This window comes from Tamandua tetradactyla, chromosome 10, assembly GCF_023851605.1.
Source record: "Tamandua tetradactyla isolate mTamTet1 chromosome 10, mTamTet1.pri, whole genome shotgun sequence".
Classification (NCBI taxonomy): domain Eukaryota; kingdom Metazoa; phylum Chordata; class Mammalia; order Pilosa; family Myrmecophagidae; genus Tamandua; species Tamandua tetradactyla.
Genome location: NC_135336.1, coordinates 97423927 through 97445075, shown reverse-complemented (window position 1 = coordinate 97445075; position 21149 = coordinate 97423927). Strand labels below are relative to the sequence as shown.

Here is a 21149-nt window from a genome sequence, read left to right as displayed (position 1 = left end):
TTGCGGTTGTTATAAATCCCTACCTCTAGGCTTCACCTCCCACAGGAAAAGTTAAATATTCTAGTTATAAAACAGTAAATACATATATATATATATATAACAGCTTTATTCTGAGGGCATGTAAATAAATTCTTAAGTGTCAGCATAATTTTCAGGTTTAGTTAAATAAATTAATATGTAATGGTTGATCTTTAATGCTTTTAGCACTGGAAATCCAGTCTGCCTTGGACTATGATTTTACAGAAATTGTCTATTTGCAATGAAATGAGGACCTTATGGGGATAAAAATCATGGCTCAGGGATTCTAAGAAGAGCACTAAATTACATTCTGAAAGAAGACTAAAATATACAGTTGAAACTTTTATACTTTTGTGTGACAAAAAAGTCACACAAAAAAAAACCCCTCCTAGTTTTATGGGGCACAGTTATAAAGTGTATTATAAATTGTATTGTTTTTGTGTTCCATTGTGATCTATGACTTTACTTCTTAAAGAGAGGAGGTACAACTCCATTCACGTTAGAGATTAGACAAATCAATAGATAAGTTATAGGGAAGCCCCTAAGTACTGAGTGATGGGGATATTCTGGTCCGTAAATGGTCAGGTCTCTTCCACAGGGATCTTCGTGAAATTCCCAACTCAACAGAGCAAACTGTCCCCAATTCACAATTGTGTCATCTGCTTTGTTGGCAGTTAGAATCTGTCGGAAAAATCTGAAAGCAGCATTCTCATAAATACTACACTAGTGCCTTTGCTTTTACTTCCTAATAGATCTCTGCAAGGAAATAAAGGCCAAGACTCTAATTTGTGACCTTCCCAAGAGCAGCCCCTGAAGGTCACATCCAGCCACGACCAGAGAGCAGGATGGGGCAGCACCCTCAGCCGACGGGCTTCCCGTGAAATTCGACTTAGCACATGTAAATTAATTCAAGAGTCAGTACAGCCATCAAACCTCAAAATAATTTTTCAAGAAATATTTCTGTGGATAAACTGCATGCTTCTTGCTGACCACAGAAATTTAAGTGTCAAAGAGAAATCCCTTCCGTGTACTCTCCTTGGGCTTAGAGTGAAAGGTCTCTGCGTAAAGGGGTCAGGGGTGGCAATTAGATGTCAAGCCACAACAGCAATTACCACAATTAGCTGGATGCCGAGTATCCCTTGGTTACTGTTTTGGAAATGGACTTAATTCCTAGCAGAGCCTTTTCACGTGGAAAATTAATAAATCCAAGAGGCTGCAGCACCCCCCTTCGCCAGCTGTCCCCATGACTCGCTCAATGGGGAGAAGTAGGCTGGATGTTTCAGCATCTGCGAATTGGGTTCCCCTTCAAAGCAAGGACCGGACTCAGTTCCCAGTGCCAGGCAGTACAGAGTGTAGTGGGGGAAGACTGGCATGCCAATTGGGCATGAGGGGTGTCCAGCTCAGGTCAGCTGAGGCGAGGGCTCACAGGCCTGGGCAGGAAACTCTGAAAGAAGGGAGAAGAAGGCTCCAAAGGAAAGGCATGGAGATGTCGAGGACCAGGTTGTTTGGGTTACACTGAGACACTCCACGCAGCTGGCATGGGGGGCAGGCGGGGGACAGTGTGGGGCAGGGAAGGTCATGGAGAAGGCAGGACACAGAAGGTGGCAAGTTTGAAATGTGTCCTGTGGCCACCGCTGCTTCCAAAGAGTAATATCAAACTCGAAATTCATTTTTTACGTACTAAATAGAAATTGATGCCAGGTACAGAGGCGGGGCTGGAGCAGGCAGGGAGCCCCACTGAGGCCGCAGTGAGGCATCACAGGACGGGGCCATTCGGGGCAGATCTCAGGGAGGGCCTGTAAGGAGAGGAGGAGGCTGCAGTCCTCACCCTGTCCTCTCTTCTAGAGATTATGAGAGATTCTTTTTCTAGCCTCTTAATAGGCACTGCAAGACCCCCATCCCCCTTCAAATGTGTATCTCCACAATGTAACCCATCATCTTTTCTAGAAAATCGGTTTCCCCTGCTGCCCTCCTTACTCTGCCATCCTCTTCTAGCCCCGTGGCCTGACTGGCATCACCTCCCCCTCTTTCTGCCTGGATGGTGCAAGCCCCCCAGCAAGCCCTGTCCTCCTCCAGGCCCCAGTCAGCCGCCCGCCCCTCCCTCCCGTTGTTTGCCTCTCAGGCTGGCCCCGGCTGTGCCCCACACCCTGGCTGTGTCTCATGAAGACACAGCAGCATCCTCATCGCCTAAATGGGTACCTGGGGCTGGCCAGGGCTCTGAGCCATGCACAGGGCACACTCCTGTGCATAGGGCACACCCGCGTCCCACACCCCGTCCGCAGTCCTGAGCTCAGCACCACACCGTGCCCTCACTTTGCCTCTTATTGTTTCTTGGAGAAGGTGGAGACCATCAGGCTGAACCTGCTTCTCTCCCCCAGTCAGCCCACTTAGGGTTTGTCTCACCTCGTCCCCTCACCCAGTAAGTGCACAGGTGTCCCCACCTCCACAGAAATGGCTGTTTTGCATTTCAGCAGTGATCTCAAAATGATCGAATCCACCTGTGTGTTTTAATCCAAAGGACTCTCTCCCTTCAGACTCCTATGCTAGCTTTTGCCTCTCTTTCTCAAAAGACACTTGAGAATGTGTTGCTGTATTGCTGGTTGGATTACAGACTCTAGGTGGACAAAAATAGGTTATGTCTTCAGTTTCACACTACGCACCTAGTTCTTAAGAAATTTCTAAGACGTTAATTTGTTAATTGACTGTAACTGGAACGTAATTGGAAGCATGTCTCTGTGACCCTCCCACCCCCGCCCTGACTTAGCACACAGCCGTTGGCATGAGGCACATGCTTTGTTCTCCTCTCCAGCTTTGCTCCTGCCCTCTGTGGCTATAGCCCCTGCCTGCAAGAGGTTTTTCTTGAAAACTGTGAAGAACTAAAGCATCAAAGCAGTTCAAAGGCAGAATAACTCTGGATTGGTGATTTTGCCCCAAATGGCTCCAAACAAATGGAACGACCCCAATGCCACATGTCACTAAACACAGCTGCCAAGGGGAAGAGAAGGGGCTTGCCAGCCATCCCGAACAGAGTTTCATAAAAGATTTCCTGTTTTATGACTTCTGATTTTCTTTCCCCTTAACTTGCTTGAATCCCAGGTTTATTAATCAGGTTATCAAAGATACAGCGAGGAAAGCCACCATGGCAGGTTCTCAAGATGGATTTTTCCTAAGACAACAAAGACCCGGGCACATTGTGCGCACCGTGACTCTGCCCGCCACACTGGGGGCCTGCAGGGGCCCTGTAGGTGTCTGTCTGCTCTGGACTGCGTTCCTAACCCACCTGTGGGTTTTTGGTCTTTACAGCTCCTGATGGCCCCCCCCAGGACGTCCACCTGGAGCCCATGTCTTCGCAAAGCATCAGGATCACCTGGAAGGTAAACCAAGCCAGCACTCCCGTCCCCGTGCTTTCCCCGGCGGGGCAGGTGGCCTCGCTCATGGGATGTGTTAGGGGGCCAGGGCACTCATATTTGGGGAAACTTTCCCTTTTCAAAACTAGGTCAAGAGCCGTTTTCTTAAAACTTAACATTTGAATCCATATTTTGAATCCTTCAATGGCAAGGTCTGTATTTATAATGAAGGAAGCTGTCGGTGTCCTTTTATATTTGAATCTTGATGGAGATCCTAAAGGCTGGACTCCAGGCAGATAATGGTGCCCAGTACTACACCCTCAGCTTCCCCTGAGCGGTAACTTTTCCTGACTAGTTGCTCTAAGTGGCAAAGGCCGGCATGGCAGGTACAGTCCACCGAGCTGGCGGAAAGGAGAGGAGGCCTGGCCGTGCGGCTAGCTGCCTGGGTCCTTGGGAAAGCCTCTTTGTTTCTGAGAATCAGACTCGCTCTGTCCAGCCCAGCCTCCGCTGCCCATGTTGGGAGAGAACACAAGCTTGAGCCGCAGTGTAAACAACTCCGCCACTAAGTACGCGGTTGAGTCCAGCTGCTGCATTTTTCATAGCAAAACTTTCTCGATGAAGGCAGCGCTGAGCTGACTTACATTCTGGGGCAGGCTTGCCACAAGCCAGCACTTGCAGCGCCGCTGCCCCCATGGTCTTGAAGGAGCGTGGCACCTCCCCGGGGGGACGAGGCTACGGCTTAGATGTGCCCCTGGAGAAAACGACGCTACGTCAGATCCCACTTCATCTTCACTGCCGTGGTTGGGTCAAAACTCCTGCAAAGTTGCACCCACTGTTTCAGTCCTGGCTTTCTTTCATTGCATGTGTTTTTTCTTACCTCCCTACTCAAACTTTTCCTGCGGGCTCACTAAGAGCAAAAGACAACAAGCGCCCATAGTAAGATCTTCAAATCACAAAGCTCTCCTAACACTTAAAACCCTAACCCCATGCACCTAGTTTTTATTTTGTTTTGTTTTGTTAACGTCCAGTATTGGCTTCTTCATAAAATGACTGACGTCTATTTAAAAGAGAAAAAAAAGGGATTTTCATTGCTGGAGTGGATACCACCTTTGGTACTGACACCTGTTAATGCAGCGAGCTCCTCGGTGTCTGCTTTTGGCAACCCCAGGCCCTGAGTTGCTTTCCATGGGTAGCATGAGAGGTGTGCTTAGCCGCGCTGGCAGTGCAGGCCGCGCAGTGTGGGAAGGGGCAGCATTCATCTTTGTGCGCAATCCACCACCTGCGAGCATCACAGACACTGTGTAATAAAAGCCTCACGGCAAGCCATCCCTCCGTACGCATTCTGGCCACTCTACAAAGGAATGCTGACTCACTCTGTCTTGAATTAAAGACCCTGTGAAGTAACACCCACCAGTTCTATATATTCTCTTGCACTTTGCCACTGAAAAAGGCCAGACACTACTGAGGACTCTAAAAGTTTTGGGGCATGGCACGCTGGAGACATCTGTCTGCAGAGCATCCGGCGTGTCTACCTAAACACTGAGACTTGAGGCTTTAAGAGGCCTTTCTGTAGAAAAGTAATAGCAAGACTCGGTAAATTACAGTTACATTTTTTCTTTGTGCCAAAAGGGTGAGTGTTTTGTGGGCTCTGAAAAGGAAACCTTGCTCCCACTAGCTTGCAAACAGATTATAATATATTGTTCATGGAGCCGTGTGCTTTATCTCCGGGTAGCATGGAGCAGTGTGCTTTATCTCCGGGTAGCGTGGAGCAGTGTGCTTTATCTCCGGGTAGCGTGGAGCCGTGTGCTTTATCTCCGGGTAGCGTGGAGCCGTGTGATTTATCTCCGGGTAGCGTGGAGCAGTGTGCTTTATCTCCGGGTAGCATGGAGCCGTGTGATTTATCTCCGGGTAGCATGGAGCCGTGTGATTTATCTCCGGGTAGCATGGAGCCGTGTGATTTATCTCTGGGTAGCATGGAGCCGTGTGATTTATCTCCGGGTAGCACGGAGCAGTGCGATTTATCTCCAGGTAGCAGGCAGTCATGGCATGGTCCATGAGAACACAGACAGGTCTGCTGGTGTTCTAACTGACGTTAAGATAAGGTCTGTCTATTCCGTGGTTTGTCGTTTGTGGGCATGTTTATGTAATGAACTGATTCAAAGAAATCGTATGCCATCACACATGGTCTAAAGTATGTGTAAGGTACAATATGCAGCCTAAAATATGTCTTCATATGCTGGAATGAAAGTTCAAGAGAAACAGTCTGTGTAAAGAGATTCAAGAGGAAAGAGGAAGAAAGAAGCAAGTAAGGAAAGAGGAAGAAGTAGCATTAGTCCAAAAGAGGGAGCCCAGATCAGACAGCCGTGATGGAAATATTCAGAGTGGTATGAAGCCTAAGATGGCAGCTCATTCACATTGAAGGGCAGCTTGCTGATTAGGGTAAAATACCGCTTACCCAGCAGAGAGCCCCACAAAAGATACAGGAGGACGTTGGTGAGAAAACAGACATTTCAGACTCTAGAACCTCTTAAAGGCAAAGGACACCTTTGTGATGTTGCTATAACATTAGAGATAGGTATTAACTGTGTTTAATTATCACTGTAAAGCAACACTGCGACAGCAGCCTCCTATGGTCGGTTGAAAATAGACCAAAACCCAGAGGACACTCAAGCTGGAGCACCCCCTTTCAAGTTTACTGCCATCCACTCTCCCCCAGGTATAACAGTACAGTCTGACTCATTCACAGCTGCAGGTGCAGTGTGAACCCCCCAAGTGGCGTCCACTGACTTAACCTCTTTGTTTCCCATTTTGCTCTTGACAATAGCTCCATCAGAGTCCTATCACATAGCTTCCAAGTCCTTTTGGCGCGTATCTCCCCTGCCATTCCATGAGTGTCTTATTCATTTTTGTTCCTGAGTGGCCAGTGCGTGTCGGACAAATGGATGAGTGAGTGAGTGTATACGTGAGTTGGGAGAGATGAGCCTACAATTCAAGTGTTTCTTATCTCAAAAGCCTTTGAAGCATTACAGTTTTAGAGCTGGCCATTCAGAAGACATCTACCCAGTAGGCTCTCCAGATTGCACTTTACAATATGGTGAGGACCTCATTCACGACACAGCACAGTGCCCCAGTGTGTAAGATGGTGGACACCCAAAGGCACGATCTGCGATTGGTGTGCAATGCAGACCCGACACTTTACATATGGGCTCCTACTGTTTTTTATTAAAAGGGCAGTTATGGTCCAAGAAAGTCTTGATAAATTTAAGTTTAGGAAGTTTACATCACTTCAAATGTAAGCCCATAGAAAGATGTCCAAAGACCAGTAAAATATTAAGTATTCTGTATTATATAAGTTGAAGGCTTACCAAGAGCTATACATATGTTGAGGGAAATAAAAATGCCAAGCAGGGCCTTAGCAGATTCTTAAAAGAGAATGCAAAATGGTTCTAAATGAAATAAAAAATAAAATAAATAATGCTGAAGTTGCATGTTCTAGCTCAGGCACCACACCTTTTGAAAAGCAAAAGGATTTACATAAGCAAACACAATAGATTGTACGATGTTGCTGATAATTCTAGGGTTTTTCAAAAATCAGAATATTTAAAGCTACTGGTAATTATTAATATATATTTGATAAAACTACCTGAAAATCATGAACTAGAAGATTTTTTTGGTTTTTGGAACATTCTGATTATAGTCTGTCTTCTAAAGTGCTGTGGGACGCTTATGGAACAGGGCTCTCGCGACAGAGCCTGCCACCTGTTCTTCTGGTCGGTCTCCGAATCACGTGATTCCTGTTTTTATGCAAATTAAAAATACACTGATAGCTGACTCTTTGCATATGTGTTGCATTGCCATAGACGCTATCTTAACTTCCCACACAATGGGTTGGCTTAATCAACAAGAATTTACTGGCTTATGGTTTTAGACATCAAAAGTCCAAAATCAAGATATCACAAGGCCAGGCTTTCTCTTGGAGCCTGCAGCATGCTGGAGCTGGCTTGCAACCATCTCTGGGGTCCTGGACTTACATCTCTGCTTCCTGTCACTTGGTGAACTCGTTTTTCTCCTCTGTGACTTTCTGACTTGTGGCTTCTACAAGTTGCTAGTGTCTGTTACCTGACTCTATCTGAATTTCCCCTCTTTAGAAGGTCTCCAGTCGTAGGGATTAAGACCAGGCCTGATTCAATTTGGCCACCCCTTAACTAATAAGAATATCTTCAAAATGTCCTATTTACGAAGGGACTCACAGTCACAGGAAAGCAAATTAAGATGTGAAGATGTCTTTTGTGGGGTGCATGATTCAATCGCTGACGGGTGCTTATAAATCAAGCATCTCCAAACCTCCCTGCCTCTGTTCTCCAAGTGTCAGCCTCTGTGTCAGCTCTGCTCTCTCCAAAATGTTTCCTCTTTTAAAGGACTCCAGTAAACTAATCAAGACCCACCTGACATGGGTGGGGTCACATTCCATCTAATCAAAAGGTCACACCCACAATTTGGTTCGTCACATCCCCATGGAGATAATTGAATCAAAAGTTTCCAACCTACGATATTGAATCAGGACTAAAAGAAATGGCTGCCCCACAAGATTGAATCAGTGTTAAAACATGGTTTTTCTGGGGTACATAATAGATTCAAGCCAGCACAGGAAGCAAAGATCATGTGCTTACCTTGACTTAGAGGACACATTATCAGAAACACAAATAAGTGTAATGAGTAAGAGCCATGAGGTTACAGAGCATTTTAGACATTTATTGATGGCCAGCATATGTCTTTATTTAGTACCTCAGAGTTACATTTCAAATGTTCTAAAGTTGGCACATTAGGACAAAAATTGCTCATAGATACAATAATATATTGCAAGTTATTTAAATTTTTACTAAGTACACTATGTATGATTTTAGCTATAAAATATTATATTAACATATATTTGAATATGTAATTTGCACAGCGAAGAATGAAGATTATATACAAAATATAACTTGACAGTATTTCATTATATTATTCATAAAGCAGGGTTAGCATAAGTTAAATGTATCTCTGACAAGTACACTGGGTATGATAATACTTTGATATGGTGTAGAAAGTACCTGGTTAGATGTCAGGAAAATTAGATACTACTTCCATCTGTACACCTAGTAAAAATAACTTTGAGCAGTTACTTTATTTGTCTTAGTTTACCTGGGCTGCTCTGAAGAATCCCACAAAACTGGTTGACTTAAACAACAAGAATGTACTGGCTCAATTTGGAGACTAAGAGCCCCAGATCAAGGCAGCCCTGCCTTCTCCCTGCACTTGCGCATTCTGCTGATGGCTTGCTGGCCGGGAGCCCATCTCTGCCTTATGGCAACCTGTCTCTTTGCTCTTCTCCTTGGAGTTCTCCTTCCGTGTCCACTTGCCTTTGTTTATAGAGACTTTAGCCACGCTGGACTAAGGCCCATCCTCATTTGGTTTGGCCAGACCTTAACTAAAAGTATCTCCAAAGGTCCTGCACAGAACCGGGCTGAGGGCCTGAGCGTGTGTTTGGTGGGAGACATGGTTCAATCCCCACAGTCAGTGCTGGAACTTGAACCCTTCTCTCTGAATTCCCGCTGCCCTTTTGGTTACACCAAAGATATGCAAATGACAGGCCTATTGATGGCAGACCTTCTTCCCAACCCCTCCCAGAGAACTGACATGATGCTCACAGAGGATGGTGGCTAGGCCTACCTGGAAAATGTAAGGTGGTCCCTTGAATAGCAGCCCTCATTTTGGCATCTGCCCAGCTGTCGGCCCATCTGATGGTACCCTCCTTTCTAATAGCAGATACCTCCCAGTAAGTGTTGATAGCATGAAATTTGCCTACCAAAAAGTAAGTTTTATTTTATATAATCTAAAAATAGCTAGATAGTAATTTAAGAAAAATATCCAAAATACAGTCTTACATTTCATTTCACAAATTCTCATGAAATACTGATACAACTTTTTACAGAGAACAAATTGGAAGACAAATTAAGGTGAATATGGCATTGAGCATTTTCAATGAGTGGCATTCATTCAATGAGTAAATGAATGGATATACGTTATTCAATGTTTTACTTGTCTTAGCAGCCATGAAGCCATCTTGCTGATGGCATTCCACATCTTATCAGAGAAATCAAATGAGGCAGATAACTTAGTAAACTGGTCAAAGATGTTAGAATTTAAAATCAAAGAAAGACATATATGCTCAATCAAGGATTACATGTTCATCAAAGGACTTCTGCTGTGTCATGGACGTGTCTCCCAAGGCAAGGGTGGAAACCTGACATTACGTTCATCATTTAAAACTGGAACAAAGTTCTTCATGATCCTTTAAAGGAAGACATTCATCCAGGATAGCAAGAACCAACTGCCCTAATAGATTTTTCTGTATTTAATTTCCGTGGACTGCCCGTGCCCATGGTGGTATGAGAAGAGCAAACGCAATGTGTGTTTTCTGATTCATTTAACTAATATGGATACATTAAACATAAAAATGCACCAAGAAGTAGCCAAGTAACTCTATTTCAAGGTAACTGTAATTTTTTAAAGGCAGAGCTCCCCATACTAAAAATTTTGAAAACTAATTTTAAATTCTTCCAATTTCTGTGATTGGTTCCTTCCTTTTTTAGTACACTCTTTTGAAATTTTTAAGTTGAGACTGAAAATAAAAGTTCTTTCTGTTTTGAGTAATCACAGAATATAGGGATTAAAAGAATTTTGCCATTTTAAGGCATATTATTCTTGTTTTCCCTGCCAGTTATCATCTAAGGGTGGAAATATGTCCTATTTTATATAAATAGCTAAAGAATTCAGGAAGTAGATCCATCTTGACTTCTAGAAGCGAGACTTCCAGGATTAGAAAGTATGTGTGAGGGAGGAGGGACATGTGTTATTATCTCCGCATGGACTGTAGGGTCTGTGCCTCTTTTGGTGTGTGGACATGTATCAGGTGCAGTCCTGCTTACAGAGCCAGAGTGCCCCCTGCGCACTGCCCGGTGATCTCAGTGCTACCAGACAGGTTCCTGGCAGGGTTGGTAGCGCCCCCATTGGGCACTTCTTCAATGCTCTTCCCTCCCCCACCCCATCCCACGTTGATGCCTGCAGTCCCGTTAATAGAGGCTAATTCTTTCATTATCCACATATAGATAGGAGCCAAAAGCTCCATGAGGAATATGCCATCCTACTCCTATACTAGTAGTGAGGTGAAGATGGCAGATAATAAATTCATGTCCAGAGGTCCAATGTTAATGCAGATATTGCTTGTCCTGTTCTGGTAGAACACAAGTCATCCAAGCAAGGATACAAAGCAGGTAATCAGCACCATCAAAAACTCTCCTTTCTTCAATCCTCCTTGCTTGTCAGTGCCTCTCCTCCACCATTCCCCGCCTGCTTCCATCCCACCCAAACTCCAAAACCTGGGCCACCCCGAGAGTTCTCCCTGTCCATTGGTTCAGTCCACACCTGCCTCTCAGATGTCAGCACACTGTTTCTGTAAAGGGCTAGACAGAAAATGCTTTAGGCTTTGCAGACCATGTAGTCACTGTCTTAACTAGTCAACTCTGCCATTTTGGCACAAAAGCAGCTGTAGTCAATATCTAAATGAACAAGTGTAGATGTGTTCCATTAGAACTTTATTTGGGGGGGGCTGACATATGAATTGCCTGTGATTTTCACATACCGCAAAATATGATTTCTCTTTTGATTTTTTCCCAACCATTAAAAAATGTAAAAATTTTAAAATGAAAAATAATTTGCTCACAACCCACGCAGAACAAGTGACAGGTCAGATGTGGCCCAAGGACCATAGTTTGTCCTTACTGTGTTGAGATGAGAAGCTCTGCCCAGCAGTGTAGGGGCTGGGTCCTGAGGTGCATTTGGTCTACCACACTTTCCTGGCCCCCTCCCGCTGAGACCTGGGGAGAGCCTTCAGATGTTGAGACCCAATGGCCAAATGGGCTGAGGGAGTGGAATTCAGATCTGCCTTCATCTCACTGACCTCCATCCTGCAAGCTTTTCCCCAGACAGCTAGCAGGCCTAGCTCAGAAGTGTTGGGCAGGATTCTCCCTCCATCAGTAGGTTTTGAGCACAGCTTCTGGCGTTAGGTTTCTTCTCCCACCCGGCAGAACCGCAACTGGCCATTTTCTGGGACTGTGCCTTTGAAATCCGGCCTTACGTACTTGCTTAGCAGGTCAGGGTCAGCGGTGCAGCCTTCAGCTGACCTCAGCCTTACCCTCCTTACTCCCTTATCTGCAAGGTCCTACTACAGGTGGGGCCCTCCAGGCCTGCACAGATCACTCAGCTGCCCTGGCCTTAAGCTCACAGGGTACTAAACAACCGCTCTCAGCATCCGACCAATATCCCTTCTGCACCGAGCCCCACTGCCGGCAGGCTGACCATCTCCTGAAGCTTCACCAGTTGCCAGGTGGACTTTTTCTTGGCCGAGCCCTGCCCCCCATCCCACTCCACCAGCTGGTGGTAGCTTCTCTTGCAGCCCCCTCCTCACTCCTTTCCTGCTCCTTCCCTGAGCTGAGCCCAGGGCAGCGTGCTCACTCGTTCTTGCTCTCCAAGGGACTCTCCCACACGGTTCTGCGACATCCTGTGCCATCACCGTGCCTGTCTGCTTTGCTTTCGCAGCTTCTCTGAGCTGCAGCAGCCACCAAACCCTCCCTGCCAGCCCACCTGAGTCTGTGACAGGTCCTTAGGATGCAGCCAGGTAGCATGCCACCCAGAGACAGGTCCTGATGTTGGTGGGGTGTCGTCATGCAGACCAGCTCTCAGAGCTGACACTACGAATTAAAGCCTGGGCCCTGCATGTGCCGCTGGGTGCCTCTGCTGTGTCATTGGCAGGAACCTCTGGATAAGCCTTTCTGAAAGGTGTGAAGTGGTATCAGTGGTTTTCAGGCAGGGGGATGTGTAAAGAGCAGCAAAATTCAGAGGAGCCCAGCCAGGGTTGCTTCTCAACAAACGTTGTTTGAATGAATGAATGAATGAATGAATGGGTGGAAGAAGCAAAGAAAGAAATGGGAGCTGTCCTACCCTTTTAGATTGAAGAAAAAATAAAATACAGTCTACTTTTGATGTCCTTCCTCTCCATCCCTTCCCACCAAACTCCGAGTCTGCTTTTCCTGGCTCCCTGCGGGTTTCAGGGCAGAGGGCACACGCCCCATTTCCTCCAAGCCTGGTTGGAGGATGGTGTTCACGGACTACAAGTCCAAGTTATCGGCCCCCAGGACATGCCCATTTCAAATTGTCTGTCTTTCAGCATTTATTCCTCAAACCCAAAGTGAGCAGGTTCGTTCTAAGTGCTCCCCGTCTTGTTGTCAGAGATTGTCCGGGATTTATTTCATAAAGTGTGGCTCCCTCGGTCTTCCACGACCCTCGGTTGATCCTCAGGGAGAGTCACATGTCCCCACATTCGCCTCTCATAAGATAGATGTTGAAGTGTGTGTGTGATGCAATGCAAACTTAAGGTGGGAACAGGAATGGAAATACCCCTTCGGGCAATAATATGGAAGTTGTCCTCTCTCTATCACTACCTCAAAATCCATCCTCTTTCATGGAGAGAGAGTGCTGTGGCCACAGCGACCTCAGCAAGGAGCACCGTTGTCCAGTCAGGTGGCTCAGCCGCTCCAGTCACGACCCTGTTAGGTGGACCTGGTTTGCACCTGTGCGTGCAGGGCCCCCCCCCCCGTTATTTCTGCATTCATTCCCTTCTGTTTGGCAAACAAAGGGACCAGAAAAACAGTCCCTGGTTGACCTGAAGAAAACAGGGAATGCATAAGCATTGCTTGCAAACTAGAGTCCAACCCTGAGCAAGGCCCCTTCCCAATCCTCCAGCGACTCCCCATGGCCAGCCACTTTGTGGCATGTGAGCAAGTCTGTGGGCTTGTGAGAGCCTCATCACTGGGCCCCAGTTTCAGATACAGAAGGCAGCAGGGGAGGAGGCATCCCTAATCATGGCCCAGGTGATGCTGCTAATCCAGGAGCAGTGCTTTGAGAACCACACTGCCGGCAGACTCCTTACTGCCCCATGAGTACCTCTCTGGCTTCATCTAAGCTCCTGCTATCTGGGACAGCCCCCATTACCCCAAAGACCTCACTGCAGGGCTCCACCCCAAGCTCTTCCCTGGAGCAGGAGTCCCCTGTGCTCTCCTGTAGACAACTAGGAAAGCTGATCCCCTTGCCCATGAATTGGTCCCTTCTCAGCAACATCTGCTCACCCTTGGAGGCTCACCTGAAGTGCCCCCTTCTCCAGGGACCTTTCTGCACCCAGTCTGGAAAAGATACCTCTCCCTTTTTCCTTCCAGGCTCCTGTGTGCAAACCTTCAGCACTGCAAGCTTCACGCTCTATTTTAACCACTGATTCACTCGTAGGGCCCCCCTTTTACACAATGCCTTATATACAGCAAGCACCCACGTAATGTCGGCCAAATGCAAAGCATCTATTCACTGAACAAGCGTATTCAGCAGCAGCTGTTTATGTTAAGGAACAGGGAAGGGGCGGGGGGCTGGAGGAGGTACACAAAGATAAATGAGACAAGTCATCACTCCTGGAATACAAGGGGAATGAGGACAGGTCACATTTTAAGAGAATTTGGAGGAATCAAAGGGAAAATCTTCCATTCATTTTCCAGCTGAATCACTCAACATGCCTGAGTGATGCGGGATCCTACAGATGCGGAGTTCTGCAGCCCTAGCTTCCACACTCCTAGTCAGCAGGCAACTTCTGCACCTGGCTCGAGCCCCCACAGAAGGGAGTGTGTGGGGGATGGGGGGCGGGTAGGACCTGGCTGGGGGTTCTGAAGAAGAGCTGCTCCTTCTAGTCCCTGACTTGTGAGTATTTGCACACTCCTGTGCTACTGTCTCTTTAAAGATCAGTGGCTCAGCCGTGGGCAGCTTGCAGGCTGATGTGGATGGACACATAAAGAACAGTCACTTACGGACTCTACAAATAAATTGACACTGTGCTACTGTTGTCATGGAGATCAAAAGAGACCATTTCTTAAAGGAAGCAGGGGTGGCGGGATTTGGAGTTTGAAGGAAAGGCACCAGGAAGGATGAAAGAAAGCTGTTTAGAGACACTGCAGGAGGAAAAAAAATGCCAGGGCAGAAAAGGGAGCGACAGCTCTACAGATTGCAGATAAATGAGACAAATGAAATTAGGATTGTGACGTGATCCAGAGGGAAAGGAGAGGGAGAAGAAAATACAAACAATAATCCTTACATGAAAAATTTAAGAGCATGTACGTAAGGCCTCTGGGAGCTGTAGTAGTCCTGAAGGAATTTTAGAAAAAGTGAAAATAGGCTACAAAAAGGGACCCAGATTGTCAAATTCTTGAATATGAAGAGAAGGGCTCTCTACCCACTTTAGATTTTTTTCCCCTATGCACATGTTCCAAAGACCTCTTTTACCATGTATTAAGAGGACTGGTAGCCAAAAAGTATTTGCTATAATTTTGTGAGTCTGCCTTCATTGATCTTAATTGTCAACACATGCAATCCACTGGCTGACATTAAGTAGGTGAACAAGTGAATTCTGAGCTCCTTGTTTTAAGAGGGCAAAAAAGAATGACAATGTCCAAATAAATTGGTTCTTCAGAAGCTATCATCTTCCCTGACAGGGCCTGGGAGATGAAGCTGGATCCCTCCATCCCCCATCTTTATCCGTACACCACCAGTGTCCAGTCACCTCAGGGAAGCCAGCTCACAACCTGAATGCAGCATCCACACTGTTTCACAGTGTCCATGGTTGTTCCTTCTCTGCCTGGGCTAACCCAGGCCTTCTGGTCAATAGTTGAATCGTGGGTCTGGAGTCCAGGCATGTCTGTGGACTACTACACCCTTCTGTTAGCCCCTGATCCAGTCAGGTTACAAACCTACAATTGCATTCTTAATCTATGACCTCACATTTGCTCAAAATCATTCTCTTTTTGACCACCACATGATTTTCTGAGCAAATGTGTTGAAGCCCTGATTTGGAAGGGAGTGGGTGAGGTTACAAATGTGTTTGTAGGAAGGTATTTGCACTGTAGGAGCTTGCAATCTAATCTTTGGGAACCAGGCATCTAATAAGGAATGGCGGCCACAGCAGGAGATAGAAGCGATCGGTTCTTGCTGAGTCAAGGGTGGACCAGTGAGTGCCAGTGGATACCAGAGGAAGGCAAGGTCTCTCAGGAGTGCTGGCAATATAAAGAAACTTCTCAGATGAACTGAAATTTGAACCATGCCTAAGAGAATGAGTAGGGTTTGGTTAGTTGGGAGGATGAAAATGGGCATTCTTTGATGGGGTCTTAGATGAAATGGGTGAAGTAAGAGAGGGAGAGTACCCACAGTTTATTTAGACAATCAGAGAGGAGCCCAGGCCCGCTAAGGACACATCTCAGGGAATTAGTCTGGAAAGACCACAGCAGGGCCCAGATATGACAAGAAGGACTGTTGAGATTTGGGGAGAAAAGGGACATAGTCAAGGTGGTTTCTTAGGAAACTTGTCTTCTCCAATACCATGCAACTCAGATTCAAATATGCATCCTTCTTTGTAGTTTCTTCCAACCCCACCAATAATCTCATTCACTAAATCCCACCAAAGCTAACAATGATTGGTGACCCACTTTGTCCCTTGGTCTTGAGTGCTATTTAAGTCTGTATTCTCAAACTATCTCTCCATTAGGATGTCTTCTCTAGGTAGAGCAGCGAACCATTTCTCTGTACTCCAAGTAGACACATGTTCAAGTGGAAATGTTTAGAGCATTACCCAAAACTTTTAAAGTAAAGGGTATTACTTTATAAACTGAACTTCATGTTATATGATGCCCAGCACCAGACAAATGATTAATTCTGCTCCACCAATCCACAAAATTCTCTCTGCCCCTACCTGCCCCTCATTAGCTTGTTGTTGATACAACTTGGCATGAAGGACCAGGGTCACTTTTAAAAATCTTAATAACTTGCACCACAGCCCCTGTACTTTAAGTATTTGATATGCCATTAAGGATCTCTTTAATTTAAATACATCTACAAATTCAAATCAGACTGTCCAGCCTAGAAATTAATCACTTAAACTTTTCTGATACAATTAAAATTTTTGTTCACTTTTACACATGAAAATACTTTCTCTTGATGTGATTTACTAAATTGTATTACATTAAAAACAATTTCCTTACTACAACTTTACAAGCCTAATAAACAAGCTTAGCAAAAAAGAAGAATAGTTCTTGACAACTCTGTGCTGTCATTTTCACTGTTCTATAAAATGATAGTTAAAATTAAATACATTGTGGTGTGCTTTTGAAACTTATTGCTTTTTTTTTGTATATATGTTATATTTCTCAAAGTAAATACAACTGATAGACCTAGGTTAGAATTCCAACTCTACATTTATCTTGAGAAAGATATTTCAACCTCCTTGACCTTCAGTTTCTTCATCTGTAAAGAAAGATACTGAGACTTCTTAAGTTTACCTTGAGATAATACATATAAAGCATCTGTTGTTTGATTAGAACAAAGCAAGTGTCCAGTAAGTAGATGTAGAGATGGTGGTAGTGATGGTGATGATTAGGGTGACAGTTTTATTTATGCTGAAAGTAGCAATGGAGGTGGTGGTAAAGGCAAAGAAATGGTAGAGGTGGTGGTAGTGTTAGGTAATAGTTGTAGCAGAGGTTTTGGTACTGGCGATAGTGGTGTTGGGAGTGGTGGTGGTCAGGAGTCCTATGGGTAGTGGTGGCAGTGATGGTAGCAATAGAGGTGGTGGCACTAATGGTGGTAGTGACAAAAGTGGTTTGTGATAAAGATGATGATGGTGGAGATGGAGGCGGTGATGGTGGTGGTAGTGGTGGTGGGGATGGACGTCATGGTGGTGGGGGGGATGGAGGCAGCGATGGTGGTGATGGAGCTGAACACAGTGATGGTGGTGGTGGAGATGGAGGCGGTGATGGTAGTGGTGGAGGTGGAGATGGAAGTGGTGATGGTGGTGGTGATGGTGGAGATGGAGGTGGAGATGGTGGAGGCGGTGGTGGAGATGAGGCGATGATGGTGGAGATGGAGGCGGTGATCGTGATGGTGGAGATGGAAGCGGTGATGGTGGTGATGGTGGTGGAGGTGGAGGTGGAAATGGAGGCAGTGATGGTGGTGGTGGAGGTGGAAGTAGTGATGGTGGTGATGGTAGTGATGGTGGTGGAGCTGGAGGTGGTGATAGTGGGGATGGAGATGGAGGCGGTGGTGGTGGTAAGAGATGGTGGTACTGATATGGTTGTGATGATGGTGCAGTGGTGGGAGTAGAGGTGTTGAGTATTGATTGGTGGTGGTGGTGGTTGCCATATTAATAATGGTGGTGGAAGGCTCTTGTTATTATTGAATTAAAAACATAAATACCCAAAGTGATTTTAGCATAGCACTTTTATAAAAGCAGTTTTATTAAGATATAGTTAACTTTAATGAGATGTGATTAACATTGTCTTAAGTATACAAGTCAGTGGTTTTTAGGGTGTTTACAGAGATGAACAATTGCCCTATTCTAATCTTAAAGCATTTTCATCACCCCACAAAGAAACCTCATACTCATTAGCAGTCATTCCCATCCCCCAACCCTTTTTATTGTTATTATTATTGTTATTAATGTAGTTGCAGGTTTACAGAAAAATCATGCATAAAATACAGTTTCCATATACCGCCTCCCTTATTGCTAACACTTGGCCTTATTGTTGTACCTTTATTACAACTGATAAAAGAACATTCTTGTAAGTGCACTATTAACCGTAATCCGTGGTTTTCATTAGGGTTCATTGTGTTATACAGTCATATGGTTTGTAACTGTTGAAAAACTTCATGGTTTTGGTGTCCCAAAGCTTTGGAATTAAAAGTGTACATTCCATTTATAAGTAACATCGATCACTTCTTTCTCAGGTACACACATTTATTCTGCATGATAACTATAGATTGTTTTAGAACCCTGAAAAGAAAAGACGCTAAAACACTACTACCATCAAATAACTTGTAACTCATTCGACATATTTCTCTTAAGAATTGGAGGATTAAAATAATGGAGGTGAGCTCTCTTGTTTATTCCTTGTGACATAGTCCCTTAAATGACCGTTCTGTATTGCCCATCTAAAGGAGTGATTTAAAAGTCCCATCATGTTTAATTAAACCAATTAAACCATGGTATTTTTAAAAAGCACTCTGTGCATCCAGAAGTTTAGTCCAAGAAATAAAATTGAAAGTGGTTTTACAGAGCGCCTCACACAGCGTTTGTGGTAGGAAATCCATTAGAAGCAAATTCCCCCAAAATGGGAAAATGCTTAAACAAAACAAACCAACAATATGACGCAATCTCGTATTTAGCAACTGAAGTAAATATAGGAATATGACCCTAATAGTATATAAAATGAAAAAATAAGACAGAAAACTGTACTGAGTGTGAAGACAATTATGTGGAGGAAGAAAAAACCTTTGCTTTGATAAAAAGACTGAAGTATGTTAAAATGTGTATAGCAGTTACGTAAGAATAGAACAGAATTATTTTATCATAAAATAAAATAAAAAATATTTTCTATGAAAATTTTCTATGAAAATATTTTTGTAGAAATCAGATTACCTTTCATGTCCTAGAAATAACAGGACTAAAAATGTAGAACTTCCAAGAGAAACAGAAAGAGTGTTTTATTTGCTTTCAACAAAATTGAAACTGAACACAAGAAAGACACCTTGCTGCCTATCGTACTTAAGCCAGTGATAATGTGTTTTCCTCCAAGGAGAAGAGCAAGATGGGAGGTTTCTCTCCCCTACCTGTGCATCCCAATCACAGGCCTGATTAGCCCCTAAACGCCCAAGGAACTGAATATCAGCCAGCAGGTCCCCCATCTACTTATAGAGAGTTGCTTTAAACAAGGGTGCTATATCTGAATGTTTTCTCCCAGGCATTTGCTTCCACGGTCTATATTTCCCTCTTGTCTTGGCCACCTAGTTCCCATATCATATGATGATTCCGAGCTGATATCTTAGGGAGGTATGAAGTCTTAATAGCAGGCCACTCGAACAATTAATTAGAATATTTCATTCTGACAAATCTAATTTTTTTAATTATATAATTATATTTGGATCACTGCACGTAACATTAAAATCAATGTGAAATAGGAGAAATATCTTTGTTTCCCATTTCCCTTACAGATGAATTTGCTGAGAAACATAATTTAGTAATTAAATGAAAGAAATACAGTTCAGTAGCTGTGGAAAAAAAATTCCACGCAACTGAATTGAAAAAAAAAAAACCTAAAACCTTTAGATCCTACTTCGAAACAAAATGAAAAACCGTAGTACATTGATACCAAAAGCAGTATTTCTGTGAATTCATTTGCTTATGATAAGAAAGTAATGAGCTCTTATGCCAGGGTCTAACTCTATGCCAACCTGACTAGGAAAATAAATTGTTTACAAGACCAATTCATTGGTACCATGTAAATGTGCCAATTCAGAGGGTTGTTGAGAAAAGCAACTGAAATCTAAGAAAACCATAAATGAAGAAATCTGTTTTTAAAAAGGAATATGGCTTTACTCTTCTCAGACTGCACACATACACACACACCTGTATATACACACGTACATGTGTATATATGCACATATTTACAAATTACACCTAAAAACATCCCGAGGCATCAGTCCCACAGAGAGATTAGGACATTAGGCAGTCCACTGATACTTGATGAGTTCCTTTGTTCTTCCTGTCTGCTCAGAACCCCTCATTCAGATTTCACCTGTTTGCAAAGGCTGTCCCCAGCCTGTCGGCTTCCCCCTTCTCTGTCCTGGGCTCAGGCACCCTGGGTTCCAGGAGGCTGGATGTCTCTCCTGCAGGCCCCGCCCACCCCTCCCTCACAGCCACCTCCCCACCTGACCCATCCTTCAAGCCCACCTGGGCTCTGCCTCTTCTCACTACTTTACACCACTCTCATTTCGCCGTGCTCCGGTGCCTGCTGGCCTGTCCCCTCCAGTACCATACACTCTGACACTTCATAGTTCTCTATAGTGTAAGTGTTTATTTTCTCTCTCCAGCTGGATTGGAGGCACTTTCAGGGCAGAAAAGGCTTCTTATATCCCTGAGAGAACTAGTTCTGGATCCGCAGTTTGCTCTGAAAATACACACACACATATATATACATATACAGACACACACACACTCACGCCTGCTCACTGCCCAGGTTTCTTATATCCCTGAGAGAACTAGTTCTGGATCCGCAGTTTGCTCTGAAAATACACACACACATATATATATACATATACAGACACACACACACTCACGCCTGCTCACTGCCCAGACATCTATGAAGAGGATACTCAGAGCATTGCCTCCAGTTGTTATCGCAGACTTGGAAAGGGTCTGGCTTCTTAACGTGAAACCTGTCTGCCAACATGGTCCTGTCTTCCACTTGGCAGCCCCTTTTCTCATTAGCAGAGAGAAGCTCACTCTCCCCCTCCATCCGCAGTGGAAATCAGCACACAAGGATTGCAAAATGAGTCAGGGCTTCATGGAGGAGGTTTGACTTCCTGGCAATAGCAGGCTGCCCTTTACGCCCCAGCTTTCCACTGGGAAAAATAAACACACAAGCAGCAAAACCTATTCTTGGACAGTCCACCAGAATGCCAGCGCCATGCGGGCAAAGGGTTTTCTGTTTTCTTATTCAATCCTGCGCCCCTGGGCCTGGAGCAATGCCCGGCACCGAGTGTTGGGTGGATGAGCGAAGCAGGTGGATGTGTGATCAGGCGGTTTGCAGCGTCATCACAAACCCCGTGTTT

At 44.8% G+C, this 21149-nt stretch overlaps 1 protein-coding gene across 1 annotated transcript in view; it reads left to right on the top strand.

Moving 5' to 3' along the window:
- The window catches only part of DSCAM (DS cell adhesion molecule), a 696179-nt gene that overhangs the window by 558668 nt on the left and 116362 nt on the right, over positions 1 to 21149 (top strand). Inside the window, exon 15 of the mRNA XM_077118949.1 lies at positions 3322 to 3392. Coding sequence (XP_076975064.1) covers positions 3322 to 3392 — 71 coding nt within the window. The remainder of the gene's footprint in view (positions 1 to 3321; positions 3393 to 21149) is intronic.